At 50.0% G+C, this 26,251-nt stretch overlaps 1 protein-coding gene across 10 annotated transcripts; it reads left to right on the forward strand.

The window, feature by feature from the left end:
- The first annotated feature begins 4,746 nt into the window (after positions 1–4,746).
- Positions 4,747–26,218, forward strand: LOC135295104 (claudin-17-like). Of its 10 annotated transcripts, XM_064411181.1 has the most exons (9): positions 4,752–5,154; positions 6,491–6,730; positions 7,800–8,110; positions 10,501–10,654; positions 15,461–15,656; positions 18,774–19,501; positions 21,154–21,233; positions 22,308–24,422; positions 25,506–26,218. In XM_064411181.1, the coding sequence occupies exon 8, from the start codon at positions 22,741–22,743 to the stop codon at positions 23,392–23,394; it is 654 nt and encodes a 217-aa protein (XP_064267251.1). In that variant the 5' UTR covers positions 4,752–5,154; positions 6,491–6,730; positions 7,800–8,110; positions 10,501–10,654; positions 15,461–15,656; positions 18,774–19,501; positions 21,154–21,233; positions 22,308–22,740; the 3' UTR covers positions 23,395–24,422; positions 25,506–26,218. The 10 variants fall into 10 exon arrangements, 6 of the variants coding, with proteins under 6 accessions (XP_064267251.1, XP_064267252.1, XP_064267253.1 ...); XR_010357156.1 differs by lacking the exon at positions 25,506–26,218 and having other exon boundaries at positions 4,747–5,154; positions 22,426–22,739; XM_064411182.1 differs by lacking the exon at positions 7,800–8,110.
- The last annotated feature ends 33 nt before the right edge of the window (positions 26,219–26,251 follow it).

Here is a 26,251-nt window from a genome sequence, read left to right on the forward strand (position 1 = left end):
TGGCCCACACTCGGGGAGTGTGCTGGGGTTTGGTGTTAGGAGAGCACGGGCACCCACAGATGGAGCTGGGGTGGCACTCTGGGGGATGACAAAAGTGACACAATAGTTAAAATGGGCTGGGGTGGTGTGTGCAGCACTGCCTACAGCGTGCCTTGCAGCAATGCAGTGCTTGCTGCCTCAGGCAGGGTTATTTTTGGCTTGTAAGGCCACCTGGCTAATCCACACTCCTCAGGAAGTCGGGGAAATGGTGAGAAGAAGACAGAGTGAGGACCTCAAGAGGAAAGCAGCCCACAAGTGGTGACAAGTGACACGGGCGTGCCAGCTCCACAGCTGGAACGCTTTGGCTTTAGAGCTGTGCTGCCACCAGCCAGGAACAGAGGAGCACAGAGGGAAAATCCTCCCGCAGGTAATTCCCTGTGCAGTTTGGAGAGGTGAGCAGCAGTGCCTTGTTCCTGTGCCAGGCCAGACCCGGGTGTGCCAGAGCTGTGCCAGAGCTGTGCCAGATCCCCGGCTGGCAGGGTGTGCATGACCCCTCTGCTATCACACCTTGGTCCAGCGGCCAAGGGGGCTGCTGCTGGGGAAAACACTGAAACAAAACAGCTAAGCCAAGGAAACAATTAGAAATACCACGTTGAAAAATAAGGAGGGCTTGAAATTAATTAACGTTGCAGGAAACGGATCAAAGGCAGAAACTCGGATCCATAAAGCTGCAGAGAGGTGCGAATGGAATGTTAAATATGTTCTGGGCTGTCCATGGATGGAGGGCAGGCTCTGAATCGATCCCTGGGGTGCTCAGAGTGTGGCAGGAGAGGGCATTTTGCCCACGGCCTCAGTGCTGGGGAGATGGAGGAGCCCCAGAGAGGGACACGGGCTGTTCTGGATCAGCTGTGCCCAGGGCCCAGGAGCCTCTGGCGCTGCCTTTTAAACCCAAGTGCCCAGCTCTGCTTCCAGCAGCTTTTTCCTCCAGTTCCTGGAAAAAAACCCGCTCTGCTGCCTTTTGGGTTGGTACAGCAGGAATTGTTGCTCCTTAAATTTCCTCCGTGGGAGCCTGGGGTTGGGGTTAGGATTGGGGTTAGGGTAAGGGTTAGAATTGGGTTAGGATAAGGGTTATTGTAAGGATTTGGGTTAGGCAGCCCTGTGTGCTCCCCCCAGTCGTGCTGAAGGCTTGTCCTTGCTCATCAGAGCTGACACCCACAGCACAGCACCCCGGCATTCCTGAGTGATCCCGGTGATTCCTGCTGGGCTGGCAAGGTCCGTGCTGTGCCTGTGAGTGCAGTGACCACTGCCAGGACCAGAGTGACCACAAACAGAACAGGAGTGACCACTGCCAGGACCAGAGTGACCATTCCCATGTTCCTTGCCAGGACAGCAGTGACCATTCCCATGCTGGCTGCCAGGACGGAGTGTCCGCTCCCGCTGGCTGTGCTGCTCTCCCTCTGTCCCTGTCCCGAGTAAATCCGGGATTCTCCGCCGCTCCCGCTCCGTTCCAGCCGCGGCCGCCGGGCGTCCCCCTCGCCCCGCAGATCGCTCCCGGCTGCTCGGGAATCCGAGAGCTTTCCTCTCTCAGGGAAACCCAGGAACAGAGTGACTGGCAGGCGGTGCTCAGCAGCATGCCCCGCTTTGCTGGCGCTGCAGAACCCTCCCATGCCATCCCTCCGCTGGCTTTGAGCGTCATTCCATTAGGGAAAGTCATTTCCAGGGATGGGTTCGGCTTCTCTTCATCTCGGCAGAGATGAAACCCCTCCAATTAACTCCTCAAGGGGCATTAGAGAGCCGAGGGAGCTCCGTGGTTGTCTCGGGGTGGTGAGGCTGGGAGTGAGCTCAGTGCTGGAGGTGGAACAAGGCTTGGGTGGAAATGCTCTTAAATCCGCTCTGTCCCCGCTAAAAAAGCCCTTCAGATCTCCAATATGAAATTAAGAGACTCGAGCAGAGGGAGAGCATCAGCTCTCTTCGAGGTCACTGCAATACCAGACTCTATTAGCTGAATTATACACTGGAATGCTCCAGGAAAAGGAGATTAAAAGAAAGTTACTTGAAAAGATAAGAAAACCCAACCCTCTGCTCCCTCTAACCCTCAGCAGACATGAGAAAACGAGCAGCTGGTAATGAAGAGATTTTTGAATGACCCTTCTTTGCCTGTCTCCTGTGTAAAAGAACAGAGAAAGAGCTGTTGCTGAAGGTAAAATGAAATGGCAGTTCTATTCAGTTGTGGGGGAGTTAGGGCTGTTTTATTTAGGATATTTAGCTGCCACACATCCTCCTGCTACCAATAACAGCAGTTAACACCTGGAGTGTGGAGCAGATTTTTTTGGGGAGGCACAGTACACCAATTAAACTTCCTCATGGATTCCTGCTCTCTGGTCCTGAAGGCAAGGAAATTAAACAGGGATGAGGAAGGGCTCTCCCCACATTTAACTATTCTTTTAGCTTTCACAGGAGGGAAAAGGCTTTTCTGTGTCTCATGAGGAGCTGGGGTTGTTTGCAGGTAGCAAAGCCAGTTCCACCAAGCTGAGGCTGCATCACTCCCTGCGGTGTCAGGTTTGGCCAGAGCATTTCCTTCCTGGGGCTCCCCCAGCAGCCAGAGCCAGGCTTGCCTTTTGATGGCACCTCTGGGGACGTTGTGGACATTGGGTGTGTTTGCACGGAGCCAAAGGGACGGCGTCACTTGGTGCCTTTGCTGGTGCAATGAAATGCAGCTGAGTTTGGGACTGCTAGCACAGCACACAGAAACGCTGAGCATCGAGGCAGGAGTGGGGAGCACACAAAAGGCACAAGGCTCAGAGTTTCCCTGACAGCCTCGATTGGAACAGCAGTAAATCCAAATCAAAGGGTACTGGTGGCTCAGTGTGCCTGCTGTGGCTGGGGAAAGCTCTTCCCACTCAGTCATCACAGGTAAATTTATCCTGCTGAAAGGAAAAGTGCTCACCTGCCTGGGACTGGGATGTGCAGGGGGCAAACAGCTTCGTTTTCTCCTCTAAAGGCAAAACACAGAGATGTAGTTTGTGTGAGATATATCCCAACAAATCCACCTTTTCTCCAGCGTGGTAGGGGATTTTGTTTGGCTTGGCACTTTGGGAAATCACTGATTTCACTGCCACCAGTTCCTGTATCCCAGTCCTGGGGTTAACTGCCCCATTTTTGCAGAGAAAAGCCAGTGGGCACAGAGGAACTGAGGCAGTACAGCTCAGCCCAGGGGGGACACGTTGTGCTCTCAGACAAAGTGAGGATTGTGTCCTGCCATTCCTTATGAAAGGAATGGGACTGTGGAGTGTGTTTGTGTCCTGCCATTCCCCACGGAAGGGGCTGGATGTGCCCAGCAGCTCTGCAGCCTGTGGAATTCCCTGCCTGCTCTGGCAGAGGCCGTTCCACATCCATGCTCCTGGTGGCACCCTGGCTCTGTGAGCTGCAGGTGCACAGGAACAGAGGAGAACCCTCCTCATCACCAGGAGCAGAGGAGGAGAACCCCCTGATCCCCAGAAACAGAGGAGAACCCCCCTCCCTGATCCTCAGGGGACTGCTGGGGGTAGTGTGACAATGGATTTCACAGTCAGATGTCACCCCTGAGCAGTTTGCCTTCCAATGATAAGTAAGTTATAAAAAAGTCACACCCTTCCCCCTTATTTTTTGGCCCCTTTCCCATTTTCCTCTAGACTTTGATCCGTCTCTGAGCAGCAGAATGAATTTCTCAAGGTGAGATCTGCTGTGCCACCTCTGGAGCCCTGAGCTGACACAAGGTCTGAGCGTGCTGGAAACGAGGGAGCTTTCAAAGAATTGGAGGTAATGGGTTTAATTACCTTTTAAACTGTTGCTTTAATTAATCAGAACCAACGTATGTATAAATTGTGTGTTATTCTGACGTTACTCTCAGCAAAGTTGTCATAAGCTACTTTGGAGGGATGAGAGCTGGGCAGGATGACTGAAACTTTAACTTTTGATGAATTAACTCTGATGTGCTCCAAATCCTGGCAGAGGAAGATGGATTGGACACCTGGAACACGGAATTTACAGACCACAAGGACACTTGCAGAAAGCAGAAGGTAAAGAAGATGCTAAAAAACCCTCACTACATCTTGGAATTTGGAGGAAAAAGGTACTAAAAATACACACTAATTAGCATGAGGAGTGAAAAATAACAACCAATGGAGGAGAGAATACTAATTAATGAAAGAGAATGATGTAATTCAGAACCAATGAACATGAATCTCTTTTTTTTTTTTTTTTTGCTGAGAATGTCTAAATAAGTTGGAAAGTTGTGTATCAGCATCCGTGCGGAGGCCGGGATTTTGTCAGCCACACACAGAAGCCCTGGCCAGGAATAAAGTCATGCCTGGCTGGCTGGCAGTGCCAAGGGGGTGTGAGAAGAGGATTTGGTACCTTGGGAGTGTTGAGACAACCACTCACACACAAACACACAAAAAATAGCATTTGTCACAGCAAGTATATTTACAGGGACAGCTCCCTGAGGATCGAGGCAGCCCTGGAGGGCAGAACCATCCACCAGGAGCTGAGCTTTGGACAGCCCGTGTGGGAACTGGATTGTGGAGAGCTCTCCAAGTCTGAGAATTCAGCAGAAGCTGATATAGGGCAAGAAATGCTCATGCTGTGTTGTAATTAGAGAATGGTTGTGTTTTGATTGTGGTGGTGTGAATTATAACATGTGTATTGTCTCACCCTTCATGTGAGACTGAAAACTGAGTAAAAGTTTTCCAAACAGCTCTCGTTTGCCCCATCTCTGGGTCAGAAAAGGGCTCGATCCACTCCCCTGACCAGCAGGGGGTTGACCCCAGGAGCTGATCCTGCAGCATCCCGGGAAAGCCCAGGAGCCCCTCGGGCCCTGCTGGGCTCGCAGCCCCCCTGGCTCCTTGTGTGCCCACAGCTCAGCACTGCCCAGCCCCACACAGCAGCAGAGCAGGGGAAACGACTGAGAAAGGCTTTGTAAAAAAAGGAAAGAAACAGCTGGATGTTTCTTAGGCACAAATGGAAGAGAAAGGACTAATCAGGAGTCCATTGATGGCCACACAATTCACAATCATTCCATCTGCCTTGCCTGGAGCTGCTCTGCTGCCTTCAGTTCGGGGAAAACCTGCTGGGGAAGAAGCCTGGAGGATGAGGCAGGATGGGGCAGAGCTGGAGACTTTTCCTTGGGTGTTTATTGTAAGCACCTTTTTAATTCCTGGGGGCTTTTTTTTGTGTTTGTTTTGTGTGTGTGTGTGTGTTTTTGTTGTTGTTTTTTTTTTGGTTTGGGGTTTTTTTTTTGTGTTTTTTTGTTCATTTGGTTTGGTTTTTGGGGGTTTGTTTTTGTTTTGTTTGGGGATTTTTTCTGTGTGTGTGGGGGGTTTTTTTGTTTGTTTGATGGTGGTTTTTTTTTTTCCCTTTTGAAATTAACCTCTTAGTTCTGCTACCAGATTTCTGCACTTCGCAGCCTGGTCTCCCTCACCAGAGATCTCCACTCCCACAGTGAGGAGAAGGGGGGCTGCTGTGGTCCCTCCCAGAGGGACACTGAAGGGGGGAAACCCAGCAGGGCTCCCCCTGCCACCCCGAGGCTGAGCTCAGCTTTGCTGAACCTCAGACCAGGCTCAGCCAGGATCCTTCCTTGCCAAGCCCTGCACTCAGCAGGAGCCAGCAGGGGACAAGAAGGAGCATTGCTTTCCTCCCCCTGTGCAGGTGCAGCCCACAGCTCAGGGCTGCAGGGGAGCATTGGGGTGATTCCCCAGAGAAATCCTGTGCAGCCTGAGCCCCTGCTTTCCACTGGCTGCAGGAAAAGCCCCATCCATGTGAGGGGAGAGCCTTTCCCAGGGCATGGAGAGCTGAGCTCCTTCAGGAGCCCGGAGCCCCCCGTGCCCTGCAGGACCTTGGAATTCAATTTTGGCAGGGGAAGCCCAGCCCTGACTGCTGGGAAACCAACCTGCTGGGAAAATAATCCACAAACAGCAGAGCTTTATGTCCAAAGAGGAGACAGAGGATCCTTTTGCTTTATTCCAATAAAGGGAGAGGCCATGGGGAATTCCCCTGGGGTCTCTCCAATTTTTGGAGGATGCAGCTTCCCTTTTTATCCCAATTTCCCAGCTGCATTTTCCTCTCTTTTCCCCCATTGTCTGCAGTACTTGAGAGGTACAAACTTCCCAGAATGCCTGATGCCAATATTTCCCCTCTAATGCTCAACCCTCCCTCTTCATTTTTGATTCTTATGGAATTTAGGGGTTTTTCTTCCCCATTGTTTCTTTCATCTTTCAATGTCTAAGTTCATTTATCAGCAAACCTAAAGTTTATTTGCAAAAGCAAACATCTTTTTCCACTCATCAATCAGTGGAATCCTTCCCACTGTTTTATCTCCCAGTGCTGGACCCCTCACAAAATGCTGATAAAACGGGATTTTGGGCAAGGAGGGTTTTCCTTGGCCCAAACCACACGGACATCAAAGGCTCTGAACTAATTTGCTTTTTGTCAACTAGATAAAGATATTAAGTTAATGCCTTTTGTTCCTCTGCAGGATGTTTTAGGCGGAGAACAGAATTAATTGTGTTGACATAATGGATTTATTGTTTCAACAAAATGCCTGTCTGCTCTCACGCGGCGGATAAGGGACTCGACAAAACGAATCCTGATACCAGGGGATTCTTATAAAGCTGAATTATCAGCCTGATAAAGTGTAAAAGACAACGTGAAGGGGAGCCCAGAGGCTGGGGAGCAGAGCACAAAGAACTGATGGATTTTAGGAGCTGCTGCAAAGGTGAGGATTCACTGCCAGGGCTGAGCCTGGGGCATTGCTCTGGGCTGCCCAGGGATGGAGGGCTCTGTGCTCCTCTCACTCACGGTCCTGTGCCTGCATCCAGCTTCATTCTGCTTCCTCCCCTTCTCCCCAAACTCAAGGTAATTCTCTTGTCAAAAAAAGTGCCCACGAGAGAGAGGGGAAATCGTGTCAGCTGAGGTGGGAGGGCAGATTGGTTTTCATTCACTGGAACCAGAAGTAGCCCAGGTGTGCTAAAAGTTCCATTTCCCATTCCAAGGGGTTTGGGGCACACACCTGGGCAGTTCCAGGATGCCTGGAGAGGCTGCTTGGAACAGAAGTTAGACACAGCTAAAATAATAAAGCAGGGATTCATTAAAATGGCTTCAAAGGATCCACCTTGGGCAGCACAAGAGGCTACACCCAAGATGAACCAAAATGGTCACAAAATGGACAACCAGTCATGAATTTTTCACACTTCTATAAGTTTTCATCCATTTTCATGTTGGGGTTCATTGTCCAATTCCAGCTCCAGGCTGTGCAGTCCCTTCCTCCCAGTTTGCTCTCCTCAATTTGCCATTTTTTACACTTTTTTGGGGCTGAAGCTGCCATGGTGTCCTTGGTTCTGGGGCTGGAAAAGGATTGTTTTGTGTGACTGAGCTGCGAGGAGAACTGCTGACACTTTATATGGAGTTCAAAATTATCTATTAATGCAGTATAGAATCTGGAAAAAATAACATCTAAAACTTTAGGCATCAGTGGAGCAAAGCAGCAGTGCTGAGCAGCTGCAGGGGGGTCCCTCAGACCCCTGACTTGTCTAAGTCTTAAACTCCCTTAAACATTAAAAAAAAAAACTTTCAGAATTCTTGAAATCCAGGTAGGTTTCACTCTTTGCTGCCAAAAGGTGACTCATTAAAGGCTACTTTCCCATCTGCCTGCAGAAACAATTTTGTGTCTTCTGAAAGGTGCAGGGTCACTGGAATAATGGGTTTCTCTCTTAATAATGGGATCCTGATTGCATGTGATGGCCCCTTTTTTTAACCTTAATGAAGTTGCTCTGTGCATTTGGCAGGAATAAATGATTTGATGGAGGCCCTCACAGTTTCCAAAGCCTGGCTCTCCTGGCTCTTGCTCCCAGTGAGTGTATGGACTGGAATTAATTTCCAGCACGATCTTCAGAGGCAGAGCACAATGCAGCTCACTGGATCCACTTCAGCCCTCTTCAATCCCAGTTCCGGAGGCAATTTCCCCCTGGAAACACCATTTACTGTGAGGAGAATGCTGCTCTTTTTGGGGAGAGTGGCACCTCCCAGAAGCCAACCCTTCCCAGGGGTTAGGGAGCAGAGGGGGAAGCTCAGCACGGACAGGAGGAGGAACAGAGCTGTGAGTAGAGAAAAACCCACCTCCCCTTCCTGGGGGGGTCTGCAGCTCCTCCCTGGGCATGGGGGCTGGGGAAAGCACCTGTGGCTCTGGGATGCAGCTCAGGGATCCCAGAGGCAGGAGGGTAACGGGGTTGTCACACTGGTGTTGTCACACTGGTGTCGTGTTTGCGGGGTGACTCGTGGCAGGGAGGAATGATAAATCTGACTCCGTGTTCTCAGAAGGGTGATTTATTATTTATGATACTGTATTATGTTAAAGAATACTATAGTACACTAAAGAATAGAGAAAGGGTACTTACAGAATGCTAAAAAGATAATAATGAAACTCGTGACTCTCTCCAGAGTCCCGACACAGCCTGGCACTGGTTGGCCAAAGGGTGAAAACAACTCACAGCAGAATCCAATGAAACAATCTCCAACCACATTCCAAGAGAGAAAAATACAGGAGAATCTGAAATGCAGGGAACTCCCAGAACGTTGGGACTGTGAGCCAAAGCTGAGAATTAAAGCCACGATTTGGTCTGAGGCCCTGGAAAAGGCTCCCAAGCTGAGGTGCTGGCAGGGAGGGTGTGGATTTGTAGTTTAAAGCAGACACACGTTCAGCTAAGGAAAGGAAAGTTTAGAGTTTTAGAGTTTAAGATATAGAAAAATAAAAGTAGTTCCAGAGGTAAACAAGGAGTTCAGCACTGTGGGTTTGTTGTTATAACATGATTGGCTAGGAAAGCTCACACTGGAGGTACTTTTAAAATATCCCATTGTTGTTTTTGGCCAGAAATACCAGTCTCTGTATCAAAGCCCTTCTGGTTCTGCAGGTTAAAATACCCCATAAATGTAAGATCTGACGAGTCAGCAGGGGTGAAAATCCTCTGTGGGACCCCATGGGCAACATCCCTCTCTGGCCATCAGTGTTGCCATTTCTTCTTTTAGAAGGAACTTCCAAAGAGCAACAGAAAACTCAGGGAATCATTTTATGCCAGGTTGGAAACAGCAATAAACAGAACCGTGGGCAGAACTGGGAGGTTAAAACCCCCAGCACCTGGGGGAAGAGGGGCACGCCAGCCTGGAGCAGATCATGCAGAATTACGCTTCAGAACATTCCCGTGCACGCTCAAAAGCGGATTTTGGTGCAGCAAATTCCCTCCAACCCGGCCATGCTAGAGCCTTGCAAAGCCAAAGCAGATTTGCCTGCATTGCATAAAAACTCTTAAATTAATCCTTAGCCAAAATCTAAGCCTCTCTGTGGCTGGCTAATGGAGCTTGGCCATGGGCTGCCGTGTAATCAATACAGCAAATGTGCACCAGGAGCTGCAGGGCTGCTCCAGAGGGGTGGGAGCAGCTCCTGGCATCCCTGGGAGCCCAGGCTGGGGCTGCAGGGCTGCTCCAGTGACCTGCAGCTGTGCTCTTAGCAAACACACCTGTGCTGTGCATGTGTGTGTGTGTATAAATATAAATTTAAACCAGCAAATAAAAAAATTCTAAATTGAAAAAAAATTTTAAAAATGAAAAAACCTCAGAAAAAAATAGAATTAAAAAATTTTAAATGCAGAATCGGCAGCCAGCTCCTTTGCTGTTTCCTCATGAAGCTGCCCTGGGCTCTCTCCATCCCTCCTATGGCACTCCTGGAGCGTAATTCCCAAAAAAAAGGGGGGAAAAGGCCAAATTTCCTTACCTTGCCATTTGAAGTGGGGGGAAGACTTTTTTCCCTCCAGCAGGAACTCAAACTGACACCACTGCCTATCTGCACCTTGTATTTTTTAAATATTTTTTCAGGCTGCCTGTGCTTTTAACTATTATTATTAATAGTATTCTTATTGCTGCTACTACTACTACTACTACTATTATTATTGCTATTATTATTATTATTTTTGAAGTCTATAAGGGTATTTTTCTCCCACCTTTCCCCATTTGTGTTTGGTTTGCTGCTTGGCCCCACTGTTGAGGGAGCATTATCCCGGCCAATCTCACTTTGGGATTTATCTGGAGGCAAACTCTGTTCAGTCACGGTGCTGCGTTATTAACAGGCCATATGGGCATCAGGCTTGGGAGAGAGGAGCTTAGCAAGGACACAGGAAAACAATCTTCCAGATCCTTCCTTCTCCTAATCCATAATCCCGGGGGCAGGAGAGAGATCAAATATTGGAGTGCCGTGCTGGAGGGCTGGGAGGGGCAGGGTGCTGCAGAACTGCCTCCGTGGCAAGGTTTTGGGTTTTGTTTGGTTTGGTTTGGTTTTTGTTTTGCTTTGCTTGTTTCAGTTTTTGTTTGGTTTGCTTGTTTCAGTTTTTGTTTTGCTTTGCGTATTTCAGTTTTTGTTACTTTTGTTTTGCTGGTTTCAGTTTTTTGTTAGTTTTTACACGGTTTTTAGTGGTTTGTTTGTGTTTTTTCCTGTTGCAGGCACAGAGGCTGCCCTGTGTGAGCCTCCCCCTGCCCACCCCATCCCTGCAGGACTGGGAGTTTTGGGGTGACCCTGCCGTCACCTCCTGCAGGACTGGAGCCCCCTGTGTCTCCAGCACATGGACGAGGTGTTTGTGCTTGTTTGCCCTCCCAGGTGAGTGGAAGGCTCAGGTTTTGGGCTGGTGGCACCCAGCAGTCTGCAGAAACAAGTGACTAAGTGCCCACGTGTGTTCTGCTCCCTGGGTGGAATTTTAATGCCAGGTTTGTGTGGCACTGCCCTGCCTGGAGCTGCCGTGACCCCCCTGCCCCGGGGCTGAGGAAATTGCCATGTGTGCATCCTCCCTCATTCCCAACCCCCTCTGACCCCTCCAGCCAGGCCATCACTCCGAGAGAGGCTCCATTCCCATCCTCTGCTAATTATTGTTTTTGAGCTGCAGCTTTCCACACCCAGGGAACCCTTTGTGGGATTCCATCCTTTTGTGGGATTCCTCCCTTTCCCTCCCTGTGCTCAGGGAGATGGGAACCTCACCTGGGCCTCTCTGCACAGCTTCCCCCCAGGCTGGCTGGCTACAGAAAAGCAGAATTAAGAATAAAAAAGGGTTGGAAATGGGTTGTGCCTCCCCGTGGGGCTTTCACTTGGCCTTGCCTCTTTGCTGTAATGAGTCTGTGGCCAGGAACAGCTGAGAGCTGCTTTCAGCAGCAGAGAGGAGAGCAGCCAGCGCCTGGCACCCTCTGTTCCCGTCCCCGGGACGTGCCAACAACAATCCCCGGAGCCATTTGCGGGGCTGGGCTGCTCCCTGGAGCCCAGCAGGGCTTGGTGCCTGCTAATCAGGCAGGGAGCGCATCCAGCACGCTCCTCCTGCTTCCCGGGGCTCCGGGGGAGCATCCTCGGGCTGGGAGGTGGCACAGGCTCCCTGCAGTGCCCCAGGCCAGGCTGGACAGGGCTGGAGCAGCCTGGGGCACCGGGAGGTGTCCCTGCCATGGCACTGGGGGGCTTCAATGTCCCTCCCAGCCCAAGGAATCTTTCCGTGATTGTCTGGCTGCAGGGTCCCCCCTGCCCGGCTGGTTTGCATGTGAAGATGAGCAGGGCAGAGCTGGGAGTGCTCACAGTGCAAAGCTCTGGGGGAGAAATCCTGAAGTGCACAGAGGTTTGTGGCTGCCACCGATGAATCAAGACAGGTTTTATTAAAACCCAAAAATCACAGCGCTGGCCAAGGCATCAGTGATCACGTGGCTGATTTTGCATCATGTTTTGCTAACACTGCATCAGTAAAAATGCAGTGATTCCCCTGAAGCAAACCCAGCAACCTCTGGCGTGATGCAGAGCCGGGATCGGGCACCAGCCTCCCGTGAGGTGCTGTGGGAATTTGTGACGCACACAGGTGGGAACTGCCCTCAAACCCTTGAGCTGCCTTTCACTTCAGTGCCATTTCAGTCACCTAAACATCATTTCAGTCACTTAAACATCATTTCAGTCACTTAAACATCATTTCAGTCACCTAAACATCATTCCAGTCACACCCCAGGGGAGGAATCCCAGGAGTTTGTAAGGGAGACACTCCTGCCTTTGGCTGGAAAAGCTTTTCTCAGCGTGAGGCTCTGTGAAATGCGAGCACAACCAATTAAAACATGAATACAGCAAGTGCACGAAGCGCTGGAGTGACAATGACAGTGAGAGGAGACAATTTGGGTGCTGGGGACAGGAGTTCCTGGTGCAGCTCTGTCATGACCGAGGTGGCCAGGAAGCCAAGGCCAAATTCCTGGAAATAGAAGCACAAGGACTCATCATTCCCGGTAAATCTTTGGCACAGTGGATTTTTGCAGGTATTTTCAGCACAGTAATTGCTGCCTCTGCTCAGACAGAAATTGGTTTGGGCTGGAAGGGACCTTGAAGCTCATCCCATTCCAGCCCTGCCGTGGGCAGGGATGTTTTCCTCTCTCCCAGGGTGCTCCAAGCTGGTCTTGGACATTTCCAGGGATCCAGGGGCAGCCCCAGCTGCTCTGGGCACCCTGTGCCAGGGCCTGCCCACCCTCACAGGTGAATTCCTCCCCAAAATCCCCTCCAAACCCACCCTCTTTCCTTTTGCAGCCATTCCCTGTGTCCTGCTACTCCCAGCCCTTGCAAAAGTCTCTCTCCATTTTTCTTGTGGCTCCTGCAGCTATGAACTCCTGATTATCTTTGAGGAATTCATTGCTAACTGCACAATCTGTGGTGTTCTGGGATGATGAGAATTAATATTCACCAAGAGCCTTACACGGGGATTTGTAACAGCCTCCACAAAAACCAAAAAGGCTTGTTTGAGATCTGTGATGATAATGCTCCTTCACAGCTGCTCTGGTGAGGGGGGATAACTGAGCAGCCCGGGAGCTGCTGCTGCCTCTCCGTTTGTGGGGAATTCTGGAGTGGGTGTTCCCTCCCGGGCTGCTGGGAGAGCTGGGGCAGCTCTGCAGAGAGCCTGGAGCTGCTCTGCTGCACTTGTCATTGCACTGCACTGCCCCCATCCCGCATCCCACAGAAAGGGAATTACCTGCATTTCCTTCAGCTTCAGGAAAGTGAATTCGCGCTAAAATGGCCTTTTTTTTTTTTTTTTTTTTTTTTTTTTTCCCCCTCTACATATAATGTTGGATTCCATGTGATAATTTATCCACAGGAACACTTTTTTTTTTTTCCCCTCCCTACTCCTAATGGGAAATTTCTGCAGACAGAAAATCCTTAAATGTGTAAAGGCCGGAGGCTGGTACAAGCTAAACAGAGGAAGATTAAGATCAAATACAAAACCTTGGTGTAACAAGATAAGAGGCAACACAGCCTCAGAACAAAATATTTAGATAGGGATTATTCGGGGTACTGCAGAGGAGGGAAGAGAAGGGTTTGGAAGTTGAGGGCTCTGCTTTTCCTCCCCACATTTCTCATCCTCTTCACCCTCTCCAGCACCTCCCTGTGGTTGTTGTGCCACAGATTTATTTATTTGTTTACTTATTTATTTATTTACAAATAAATAAATAAACAGGCAAACGTTTAATATATATTTATTTATATAAAAATAAATATATTTATTTAAATATATTTATCTATGATATATCATATATTCTCTATTATAGATTATTATATATAATATATATTACATATACATCTAAAATATAGATATATAGAAAATATTTTATATATTTATATATTATTTATGTACACGTTTTATAGAATAAAATTTTAAAAATATTTTATTATGTAAATGTAGGAGTGCAAAACCAAGGCAGATGAGAGTTGCCATGGGTGTGAACCTGTTTCCCATTTAATTTTAATTTCGTGACAGGAGCCAACACTGTTGGTCAAATGCCTTGGGCAAAATCAAAAGGGAATTTTTTTTTTTTTAATCTGCCAAGGAAAGTGATTCTAGGGGCGGCATTTATTTAAATAATTGCAGTGGGATTTGCTGGCATGGCCAGGAGAGGTGACCTCGCTGTTGTCACTGGGTAGCAGAGTGGCTGCTCTGGGCCACCCCCTGTGCCACCCCAGCCCAGAGGGGAGAGCATCCCTCGGCTGGGCTGCAGCAGGACAAAAGGCTCTGGACAAAAGCCAAAGCAGTGGTTTTTATCTGCGGTGAGCTGCCGTGCCACACCGCTGTCAGCCAGGATGGGCAGCCCGGCACAGCAGGAATGCCAGGAATGCTGCACACAAGCGCCTGGGGACCTGTGAGAGGAGAAAATGAAAGGTAATGTGGTGCTGTGGCCTCCAAAGGGCCGGGGCAGAAGGGCCACAAGTGACAGGGTTTGTGCAGGGATGGGAAACTTGTAATCAGAGCTTAGGCAATGTTCATCTGAGGGCTCAGCTCTCCCTGAGCCACAGACCTCAGGGAGCTGAGCCTCTGGGGCTCTTCAGCCACTGCAGAAATCCTGGTTTGGAGCTGTGCCCCCGTTCCAAGCCTGGAAAATGTTCCAGGCCCATATTTTTAGGACATTTTAAGTCCAAATACACAGAATAAAAGTGCCTGCAGCTCTCAGCCTCCCTGGAGAGGAGGAAGGGGAGGAGGGCAGAGCTGGGAGCTCCAAGCAGGAAAACTCACAGGGTGTGCAGAAAAGTTGGAAACTGACTTCAGGGATATTAATTCTGTAACTTAGCAGGAATGGGGGAAAAAAGGAAAGGTGAAATTATACTCCCACATAATTGTTTCCCACCACACCAACAGGATCCTGTGGCTGACAGTGAGCTATGATCAGCTACTCACAGGCATTTTTGATGTTTCCCCATGATGAAATGACCTGTCTGAATACTGAGAAGAACAACTAATGAGATTCCTGACTTGCCCCTTTCCTGTGTTTTAATTATAAACAAGCAGATGCAATTCATGACATTAAATAAGATTTCCCCACATTTCCTTTTTGAGCAAGATAAGGCACTTAAATTTAATCCTTCCAAGAATACACAAATACTGAATGCTTGATGCAGGCACAATCTCACCATGAATTTATGTGGAAGCTTAATGCTTCTGTAAATTAATCAATAACATGGTTAAATTATATTTGCTCAGCTAATTATTTTCCGTGTCCTGTAAATTAGAACTCCATCAGTCCCCGGGAGAAAGCAGCCCTGCTGTTTGTGCCCTGGTTGTGTTTACACAAATATTCCTGGTGTATTTTGGAAGTGTTTGTTTGTTCTGTGGGGCTGGCAGCTTTTCCTTTCCTGTTGGAGTGGCTGAGGAGCCGTGCAGTGATAATTCCATTTTTTTTTTTCTGTGTTGACCCTGCCAAAGCCATTCCAGCAGGGAACTGCTCTGCATTTCCAGGCTCTCCTCAGAGCCCTCCTTGGGGGAGCAGGATTTAACCCCCAGGAAACCCTGGGATATTTTGGATGCTGGGGATGGACTTGACTGCAGGCTGATTTTGAAGGGCACAGCTCCCAGCGTGGGGTGGATGAGGTGATGATCAGGGGCTCCTCCCGACCTGAATTATTCTGTGATTCCAGGAATCTGCTTATCCAAGAGGTGCCCCCTCAGTTTTCCTGCAGCCCTGTCCCACACGCCCGGCAGCCACGGCAGCAGGCAGAGCAGCAGAAACCCCAAAGGACAAACCAGGGCTCAGCAAGGGCCAGAAGCAGCAGGAGAGGATCCCTGCTCCCCATTTCCATGTCCTCATGGGCAGCAGCCAGCTGCAGAGGTCGGGTAAGGCACTGGATGTGAAAGACAAACTGAACGTGGAGATTGGTGGAATGCTCCTCACTTTGGCTGCCCTCCTCACCATGGCTCTGCACACACAAACACGCCTGGGCAGCAGAAAACACTCCCTGGAAATGGCATTTTATCCCTTCTGCATCCCTGCCATGCCAGAGAGCTGCCACATTCAGCACTTGTGCATTTGAGGAGATGTAAATGGCAAGGGGAAAACTAGAGGCAGGAGAATTCAGATGAATAGCAGCAGGCTGGTATTTCAATATCCGGCTAGTTATACCCTAAATGGTTCTTTTACCGTGGAGCAAATTAGGTTTTCTCTCAACATATGGAGTTCAATTTTGCCACAGAAGTATCCTGGTTTATGCCTGGGTTTTTATTTCCCGTTCAGAGATTAGGCTGAATATTTCATGCATGCATTCATAGCTATAAGAATTTGTAAAAAGGATCTACTGTTCCCTGTTTTTTTTTTTTTTTGATTTTTACCCGTGGTTTCTGTTCTGGTTTTCACAAATATCTTCACCTGGCATTGTTCAGGAAAGAAAAAAAGAAAGACAAGAACTCTTCAATGGGCATTTTGCCTTCTGGCCATAAATCTAAAGGATTTTTGGGTTTTTTTCCCCAATAGAAGTGGTTTCTCTGGACTCTTGGTGCAGGCCTGGCTCTCTCAGGTCCCGGGGCAGCGACACTTCCCACTGCACTCCCATCACGGGCACACTGCTGATTGCTGCAGGGGAAAACAATTTGTAACGTGGCCCAAATCCCAGGCTGAGGAGCTGGATGTGCAATCCTCTGAGCACGTGGGAGTCTCTGGAACCCTGCCTGTCCCACGGCTCCACGTGCAGCACAAGCAATGTCTGGAGGTGTGTGTATATATATTTATATATATTTATACACACAGAGGCACTGGCAGCTTTGGGTCTCAATGCAGCTCTGCAGCTTTGCCTGTCCCCTGCAGAGCTGTTTCAGTTTGGGGCCAGCTCCTCTGTGTCCTGCAGGCTTGCCTTGTCCCTGGCTCTGCAGGGCTGTCCCCACAGCATCAGGGACAAAGCGGCAGGGAGCTGCCTCTGCCCTCCTGGCACTGAGCTGAGGTGGAATATTCCAGCACACCCCAGGGACTCCCCAGGGCTTCCCATCCCTCAGCACGAACACAGCCCCGTCCAGGGCAGGGCCTGGGGCTTTTTAGGGCTGTTTTTGAAATAATTACTGCAATGCAGAGCACTTGCCTCAGCAGGGACATTCATCCCAAGTGGCTCTGGCTGCTTCCAGAGCAGGGCAATGAGAACCTGCCTTGGCCTCTTGCACATCTCTGCTGTGCCTGGGGCTCAGCCACCCCAGAGAGCTCTGGGTAATGCCATTTTGGCAGTGCCTTGTGCTATTTTGGTAGTGCCCTGGGTTATTTTGGTAGTAACCTGGGTTATTTCGATAATAACCTGGATTATTTTGATAGTAACTTTGGTTATTTTCATAATAACTTGGGTTATTTTGATAGTACCCTGGGTTATTTTGGTAGTGTGTTGTGTTATTTTGATTGTGCCTTGGGTTATTTTAATAGTGCCTTGGATTATTTTTATAATACCCTTGGCTTATTTTGATAGTGCCTTGGTTTATTCTGACAGTAACTTGGGTTATTTTGGTAGTACTTTGTGTTATTTTGAGAGTAACTTTAGTTATTTTGGTAGTAACTTGGGTTCAGAGTAACTTGGGTTATTTTGGTAGTACCCTGGGTTATTTTGGTAGCAGTTTGGGTTATTTTGGTAGTAACTTGGGTTACTTTGATAACAACTTGGAATATTTTGATAATACCCTGGGTTATTTGGCTTATTTTGATAGTGCCTTTGTTTATTCTGATAGTAACTTCGGTTATTTTGGTAATAAATTGGGTTGAGAGTAACTGGTAATTTTGGTAGCACTCTAGGTTATTTTGGTAATGTTTTGATTATTTTGATAGTAACTTTGATTATTTTGGTAGCACTTTGGGTTATTTTGGTAGTAACTTGGGTTGAGAGTAACTTTGGTTATTTTGGTAGTACCCTGGGTTATTTTGGTAGCACTTTGGGTTATTTTGGTAATGTTTTGGAACAGCTTTTGGGTGGTGAGGCTCTGCTCTTGCTTTGGGCTGCATTTTGTGTGCCAAACACTAATAAAAGGCCTGGGATTACACTATGGTATGAAATTCTGGCCTGTTGCAGTGAAGAGCTGAGTTAAGCAGCTGAGGGGTTTTTTTTCTGCCTGGGAAAGAAGGGATAACAGTGAATAAAGACAAGATAATAATGGTTTAAAAGAAAAGCATTCACTGAGGGATTGATTTACTGTAGGCTTAATGGAGGGTTGCCTGGAGAGTTTATCCAGCAGAGGAAGGTAAGCTGAAACACATGAAAAAATATCCCTTATTTCAGAGAATAAACACAGCTCTCTACGTACACCCTAATTACCCTCCTTTCAGGGAAAGTTAATATTTCCTTTGTAGCCCATTTAGGTCAAACTCATTCACAACCTTTTTCCAGAGGCAGCTCACTCGTGCCTTACAGCATTTCTTTTCCAGCACTGCACACACCACAAACACTGCTTGCTTGCCACAGGACTCTTGTGGTGTATATATACATTTTATTTATTATTATTTTCACTTTTTTTGTTTGTTTGTTTTTTAATACAGGGATCTTCTGTACAATCAGGCCAAGATTTTTGCTGAGGCTCATTCACACCAGCACAGTTTATAGGCATAAGGAATATCAGCAACCACAGTATTTGCCCACAGTTCCCATTAAAACAGGCTAAATTACATTATTCCCATTAAGATCATGTGGCAATGATAAGCAGTGATGTAAAGAAACAAAGCTTAGTAAAAAATTAGCAATTCCAGACAAGTTGATTTAATGAATGACCCAAACCAATCAATAGCAGCAATATTTTAATAGAACTTTGCAGCCAATTAATAAAGTGCAACTCCAGCCCCGCAGAAATCAATGGGATTTTGCCTCTGACTGAGCTGGGAGCATAATCCAATTTGTGGTGTCTGATGGAGCACAGCACTCCTGTTCTGGAGCTTGACTGACTCTTTTAAGTGTTTCATTGGAAGTTTGTGATGTCAAACCCTTTCTTCCTGCTTAGGGACAAGAGGAATGATGTGGGGAATGAGCAGTGTTGGTTCCAGGGCTGATCCAAGGGGCTCTGCCCTGCCCTCTGGGCACCCCGTGGAAGTGGAGCCCTTCCAGGTGACCTGGGGACCCTGCAGGCCAGAGGAGAGGGATGCTGCTTTGGCTCGGGTGGGTGGAGCTCCCAAACCTTCCAAAAGTCCCAGTTCCATTCTGGAGCTCTGGAATATCCCCATCATGGGTGGGTAAATACACCACAACTGTTCCTGAGGGCTGCTCCTGCCACAAAACCTCCCGAGCTGGCTGTCCTGCAGTGCCCTCAGAAGTCCACCCCATTGGGAAGGGTTCCAGCAAGCTGGAGCTCAATCGGGTGAGGCTGCTCCGTGGTTCCCTTCCCAGAAACTTTCCCTGGTCACCCCTGGCTTGTGGAGCCTCCCCTGTCCGGGTCCTTCCCTTTCCCTGCAGTCCTTCCCTCCCTGTCACCCTCCTTACATTCACCCCCAAGCTCATTTATCCCTCTGCTTGTTTTTGGCTGCTTCTCCTCTCCCTTTTCAGGCTTGCTGCCCCAAACCCACACAGAGCATCCCAGGGGAAAGCTGCACAGAGAATCCCAGGGGAAAGCTGCACAGAGAATTCCAGGGAGCTGCACAGAGAATCCCAGGGGAAAGCTGCCCAGGGCATGCCAGGGGAGCCTCCCCACTGCAGAGCACTCGGAGCACGCTCCCCCAGGTGATCCCAGCCCAGGTAAATGGTTCCCAGAGCCAGGAGAGCCCTTCCCAGGGCGGGTGGGATTCCCTGCACATCCCAAAGTGGGGGTCTAAAGGGGATTTCCTTGCTGCCCTTCCTCCTTTGCTGTTGGATCCCTGAGGGGAGGAGGGTGATCCCCAGGGAAATCCCTGCCTCCAAGAGCAGCAGAAATCAGTGTCTGGCATTAGGAACGTGACAGTTCTCCCCCAGTACAGCCTTTGGTTGTTTGTGGGTTCTGCCTCACTTTACATCCCTGTTCCTCCCTGCCAGCCCTCCACGTCTCTGTTCCTTCCCACTTTAATAAGGTCCAAATGGAGCAGATTTTATCAGCTTTTGACACCAAACAAAACCTGAGCTTATTTTTTGCTGCATCCATGCTGAATTTTAATTTGCTTCCCATTTACTTCCTGGGCAATTGTTAAGCCTCATCCACGTGTGCATCCCTCAGTGTCCAGTGTAATTAATGAAGAATAACATGACCAGGAGCAGAGGAGCTGCTCTCCCTGGCTGCTGCAGGCTCTCTCACCTCACTGCAATGGCCTCGTGCAGAGATGCAGCTCCTCTCATCCTCATGATCCTTCAATCCTCTGCCTGCAGTGTGAGCCCTGCTCCTCTCCAACACAACAGCACCAGCTTTCCTGAGGAAAAAACCCTTGGTTTTAAGTCAGGCTGCACTCACCAGGCTGTTTTCCATCTTCTTTCCTTCCCTTCCCTCACTTCCAGCCCCCAAACCCCCAGCACATCTCTGGGATAAATAGTTATTAGACATTCCTCCTTCTCCTTGTGAGAGCTGCAGTTCTCGGGGGGCACAGGGCTGTAGGAGCCCCTCCAGGCTGCCCCACACGGGATTCACCTGCAAAAAATGGCTTTTCCTCAGGTGAGCAAAGGCAGGGCCTCACCGGCATTTGGGGGAGGGCCAGGAGCTTTACCAGGTCCCAGGCACTCACAGTGGTTTGGGGTTTTATCCCAGCCTGTCTCCTGTACATTTGGAAAGCTTTAAAGCTCCTTTCAGCTCCTGAAATTTGCCTTTAGATTCCATTTGGAGCTTTCCCTCTGCTGCCTCCTTCCCCTCAGGTTCCAACAGAAGGAACCATCCTGCAGCAGTGCCATCTGGGTGTCCCCTGGACCCACAGCACTGCCACCTGGGTGTCCCCCTCTCCTGCTGATGGGTCTCACCCTCCAAAGGCTCTAATTCCTGCTGAAAGGAACCCCACCCAGCCATGGGGCACTCCCTGGGCGTATTGCTGCATTTTAATCCCATTTCTCTCAGAGTTTTCATCCTCTCTGCAGCCTTGCCCTGGTGATTTTCTGCATGGCCTCAGCTGCTGACCCTCCCAGAGCATCCAAGGCAGGATTATTTCCAGCACCCTGATGGATAAGGCAGCCAGGAGAACGGATGCAGGGCGTTAGGCATGGTCTGTGCTCACCTTGAGGAGCTGCCTGCCTGAAAACATTGCACAAACGGTTTTCCTGTTTAAAAAAATGATATTTAAACACTGGTTTTAAGAGAGATCTTCCATCATAAATTGATTTCTGGTTCTGGAGTTAAAATAAGGAATGTTCCTGTAAGGGAGCAGTGTCCTGCCAGGGAAGGGAGCTTCCCTCAGACCCACCTCTGATTTCTGATTTCATCTCCTTCTTTGTGGCAGGGAGCAAAGTTCCTCAGATTCCTGCATCACAGGCTCCTTCTCTTCTGCCTGTGGCGGAGTGATGTGAAATTCCTCTCCCTGTAAGTACAAACCTGGTGGTGGATTTCTCTCTGTGTTTCACACCTCAGCTCAGGACTTGTTATTCTCACCAGATTCCTGGTTGTAGACTCGAAGCTGAATTGCCCACATCCCTTGGAAGCATTTTCCACATGGAAATGTAACACTATAATGAATAATTTGCATTATCTGGCACTTCCTTCCTTCCAAGAAGCAACCGGGCTGTGGGTGTTTTGGGTGGACAGTTTCCTTTTCATGGCTTTAGCTTTGGCTTTGATGTTGTTGTGTAGGCACCTAGAGCTGTAATTAAATTAATACCATCACAGACAATGCCTGATATTGCCAAACACTTGAGCAAAAAACCCAGGATTTGTCTTTCTTCCACAGCACTTCTAGGGCTCTTTATTGTCTTTGGTGGGCCAATTTTTTACCTTATGTTTTCTAAGAGGTTCAAAGAGCTGGAGAAAGCAGCAGCACATCAACTTCCCCAGCAGCTGTGAGCTGTCATTGTCCAGCCCTGTCTCAGGCAGGAGCAGAGAGCAGCCAAAGTGGGTTCAGCAGCATTTCCTGGGCTGCCCCAGGCACAGCAGCCTCTGCAAGGGCTGTTTGCCCAGGCTTGCAGCTCTGTGGGAGGGACTCTGGATCTGAGCCTTGCACACCAGACACCCCCAGTGTCCCCTGAGACCACTGGTGTGGCACAAAATGACAGCATTTTCCTTCTGGTTCCCATGAGGACTATCCCCTACCTGTGCCTTTGCTCCCAGATGCAAAAGCAGCAGCCGTGAGGCTCAGCCACTTCTTTGCTTGGTTGCCCTGGTGAATTTTGGAGCTGGGAGAGCGAAGCTTTGATGTTGGCTGGAATACTTGACTTTCCTGTACCTGTCTAACATCATGATTAGGCTTTTGTGTCTGATCAAAATGAGAAATCTACATTAAAGGGCTACACCAAGTACCTGTTGGCTTGGTCTAAAGGAAAATAACAATCAGCTGTTTTCCCAGGGCTGCAGCACTCAGGAAATGAGCCCCACTCAAGCCTCAAGTTTAGCTTTTGTTGTAAGAACAACTGTAATGACCCATTTTAAACGATATTTCTGCAGGTGGAAGTTCAGGCTTTCTGTACTGGATTTCAACACAGTTGCAATCTTGCAGTTAAGAAATTGTCAGCCCTGCAATTAGGCACCTTTAATTGAATCCCTGCCACTTGCTTAATTACAGCAGCACTTCAGCCGCCCTCCGAGGAGCAGTGGAGTCAGCCCTGCCCCACCTCTGCAGGCTGCCATTGGCTGCAAACCTGCCGGGCTTGACGGGCTGCAGCCAAGGGGATTTCAGAGCAAATAAATAGCCGGGCCTCGGAGCAGCCAGGAATGGATTTCCACCGGTTGGAGCTCCGGCCTCTCGCCAGGAACCTGAACTGCTGTGCCAGGAAACCGCTGGAGAAGGCGTTCGTGTCCTGCAGTGCATGGCTCGTGTGAGCAGGTGACTTGGACAGTCCATGCAGGTGACTTTTTGGGGCAGCAGCTGAGGGGCAGCATGGTTTGCTGCGTGCTGCAGATCGCCGGGCTGATCTTGGGCGGCGTGGGCATGGTGGGCACGCTGGCGGCCACCGCCATGCCCCAGTGGAGGGTGTCTGCCTACGTGGAGGGCAACATCGTGGTGTTCGAGACCATCTGGGAGGGGCTGTGGATGGACTGCATCAGCCAGCTGGGCCTCAGGCTGCAGTGCAAGTTCTACGACTCGGTGCTGGCGCTGCCGCCGCCGCTGGAGGCCTTGCGGGCCCTCATGTGCCTGGCGGCGGCGCTGGCCGTGCTGGCCTTCCTGCTGGCCATCGCGGGGGTCAAGTACAGCCAGCGGGCCAAGCAGGGGCCCCGGGCCCTCAGCCCCTTCATCCTGGCGGCCGGGGCGGCCTTCCTGCTGACGGGCACGCTGGTGCTGCTGCCGGTGTCCTGGACCGGGGGCAGCGTCATCCGCGACTTCTACGACCCCGCGGTGCCCGCGCCGCTGAAGCGCGAGCTGGGCGCTGCGCTCTACGTGGGCTGGGCCAGCAGTGCCCTGCTGCTGGCCGCGGGAGCCATGTACTGCCACTGCTGGTGCCGGGCTGGCGCGGCCGCCGGGCACGGCCACCCCCGGCTGGCCCGGGCAGCGCGGCCGGGAGCGCCGGCCCTGGGCGTCCATGCCTACGTGTAGCTGCTGGCCCGGCCACCGAGAGCTCTGGGCTGCACAGGACCCCAAGGATCATCCCATTCCAGCCCCTGCCACGCCAAGGACACCTTCTACCAGCCCAGGGAGCTCCAAGCCCCGTCCAGCCTGGCTTTGGACACTGCCATGGATCCAGGGCCATGCTGTGATCTTCCGACTTGACGTGTGCTGACTGACTTCCTAATTTACCCTCAGGAGGAGCAATTTTGTTGCTTTGCTGTTTGCTGGTGACTCGGATCTCTGTCTCTGGTGCCTGGCAGGACCTGTTCTCACACAGGTGCTTGGTTAGAGCACAGCCTGCATTTCTTTGGGAATGAGGAACGGCGTGGGACAGCAGCAGTCAGCAGGCTCTCGGGGGAGATGAGCAGCCCGTGCTGGGGGGCAAAGGGAGCAGGGCATGTCCCTGAGGAGTGGATTGTCCCTAAGGAGTGCCCCGGGAGAAGCCTGGAGCTGGCAGCAGGGCTCGGTGAACAGAGAAGCCTCCAGCTTCCAGTCCTGGCACACAGATGTTTGTGCTGCCCCAGCAGAGGCCTCTGGGACTGTCCATGGATTTCTGGTGCTTGTGGAGCTGCTGTATCCTCCTCATCCCCTCTGCAGGGCATGGAACGTGGCTCACGGAACAGATTTTTAACCATTTCCCGGTGTTGGTTTCCCTGCTGCTCAGCACCCCTGCTGCTCTGTAGGCAGCACCTCCTCCTTGGCAGAGCCTGGCACAGCCCGTGCTCAGGAAGCCCTGTGCCCGTGCAAAGTGCAATCACCAGGGAATTACCAGTGCAATCACCAGGGAAGGCACAGGCAGTCCCACCTGCCCCTCGGAGCACAGAGCTGCTCCCACGGCTCCCAGCACGCCCAAAAGCCAAGCCCTGACATTGCTCCTGCTGCTCCGAGCTTGCCAGGCTGCCTTGGGAATGCAGCCTGATCCTGTCTGTCTGTCCGTCCTGCAGGATCCGACAGCATTTGCATGGTTTGGAATTTCAGTATTCCCAGCTGAAAGCCTCGGAGCCTCCATGTCAGAGGTAAGTGCCCAAGGAAGCCCAGCGCAGCGGGGTTTTTCTGGTTCTTTTCCCAGCAGTGAGGGATGGCAGCACTTAAGGGACAATTTCACACACAGGGATCAGGCTGGCCCTGTGCTGTGCTGTGCCTGCAGTGGCTGTTTGGGCTGAGCAGAGCAATGTCTCTGTGTGTTCATTTGACTGCTCCATTTGAAAGAGAACATGGAAAGCTGCATTTAATTAAAGAAGCCTTTTATTAACTGGGCTTCAGATGAAGCTGGGTGAGGCAGCGCCATGCTCCACAGAAATTCATGGCATGGATTAACTCAGGGGCATTTGCAAGGAAGGCAACCAGCTCAGATCTTGCAGGGGGAATTTTCCAGGCCCCACAAAACTGGTTTGATGTCTCCAGCTCATCACTGGAGCAGTCAAATCAGCGCTTATTAATTCTAGATGGAGATTGAAGAAAACACTCCTAAATAGGTTTTTCTAGCACTAAACCATATTTTTTTTCTGTTGTCTTATGAAGTCTGTCACAGCAGCTGTCACTGACAGCTGATTTCAGTGGAGTCGTTCTGGTGACTTTGGTAATAATTTCCAGCACCCCGAGGAACTCCACCTCCTATTTACTTGTGATTTTTTTCTTATAATGCATATTTTGTTTAATATGGAACTGTTTGGTGAGTAAGCCAGAACTGCACATTTTGGAGTAATTTAGACATGACATTTGTGATTAACAAAGCAGAGGATGAAGACATTTGCAATGCAAATCTGATACATATTTATGTGTAGGTAATGGATTTAAATGATGATGTATTCAGTGTAATGCAACTTTATGCAGATGTAATGTGCTTAAGAAGTAATTAAGTGCAGTTTTCTATAACATTAATTAGAGGATCCTGTATACTTCCACTATCAGTGGGCTCATCTAGGAATCAAACTGGAACTGGGCGTGCCATCTGCACTGGTAACTTTATTTTCAAAGAGCAGAAAGATAGAACTGTTTTATTTGAGCATTTGACATCGATTTCAAAGCAAACCTGAGCTTTTCATGTCTGACATTAGCGCCTGATGACTAAATATTTCCCCATTTCTCTCTTTTTCCAGCTGATCCAAAGAGGAGCTCAGACAGAGTCCCTGAGCTCAGACAGCCCCGTGCTCGTGTGGGGGCTTGGAGCCAGCCCTGATCCCGAGGGCAGAGCCAGGCTGGGCTGAGTGGCACACCTGGCACTTTCTGGGCACGTGCTGGAGCATTTCAGGCTCACGGGAATACGTCTGAGAGGGTGGCACTAACATTTCAGAGTTTGGGCAGAGCTGGAATTCCCACACTGTGGATTCTGGTAGGGAAAAGCCCCCTTGGAGCATGAGTGGATGTTTTGTGTCTGCAGGCATGAAGGGATTTGGCACTGAGGGGGTGCATGTGTGCCTGCTGAGGGACACAGAGTTTTTCCTCTGCCCTGTTCAGATGCTCTGAGCTGGCCTGGGAGCTGCTCGGGGTCTGGGAGCAGGAGCAGCAAAAGGAAGCTGTAAGACTTCAGCAAAACCCTGCAGCTGGACTTTGCAGCTGCCCTGCTGCTGTGGATGAGTTTCCTGAGGGCAACAGGAGAAGTTTGGCTGGTGGAGGGGCTGGGCCACACCCCGTGCCCAGGGCTGCACCTGCTCTGGGACATCTCTGGCTCCTGCTGGGTTTCATCCAGCCCGAGCCCGTGTCCAGGGACCCTGAGCGCCCAGGGGGCTTCCTGCAGCTCATCTGGATGCTGACGGGCCCTTCCAGGATGCCAGCAACAAGAGAAAGGGTTTTTGGGAGGGAAGGAGCCCTGTGTGCTGTGGGAGGGGCCTGGAAGCAGGGTGGA

Source organism: Passer domesticus, chromosome 2 (assembly GCF_036417665.1).
Source record: "Passer domesticus isolate bPasDom1 chromosome 2, bPasDom1.hap1, whole genome shotgun sequence".
In the NCBI taxonomy this organism is placed as follows: domain Eukaryota; kingdom Metazoa; phylum Chordata; class Aves; order Passeriformes; family Passeridae; genus Passer; species Passer domesticus.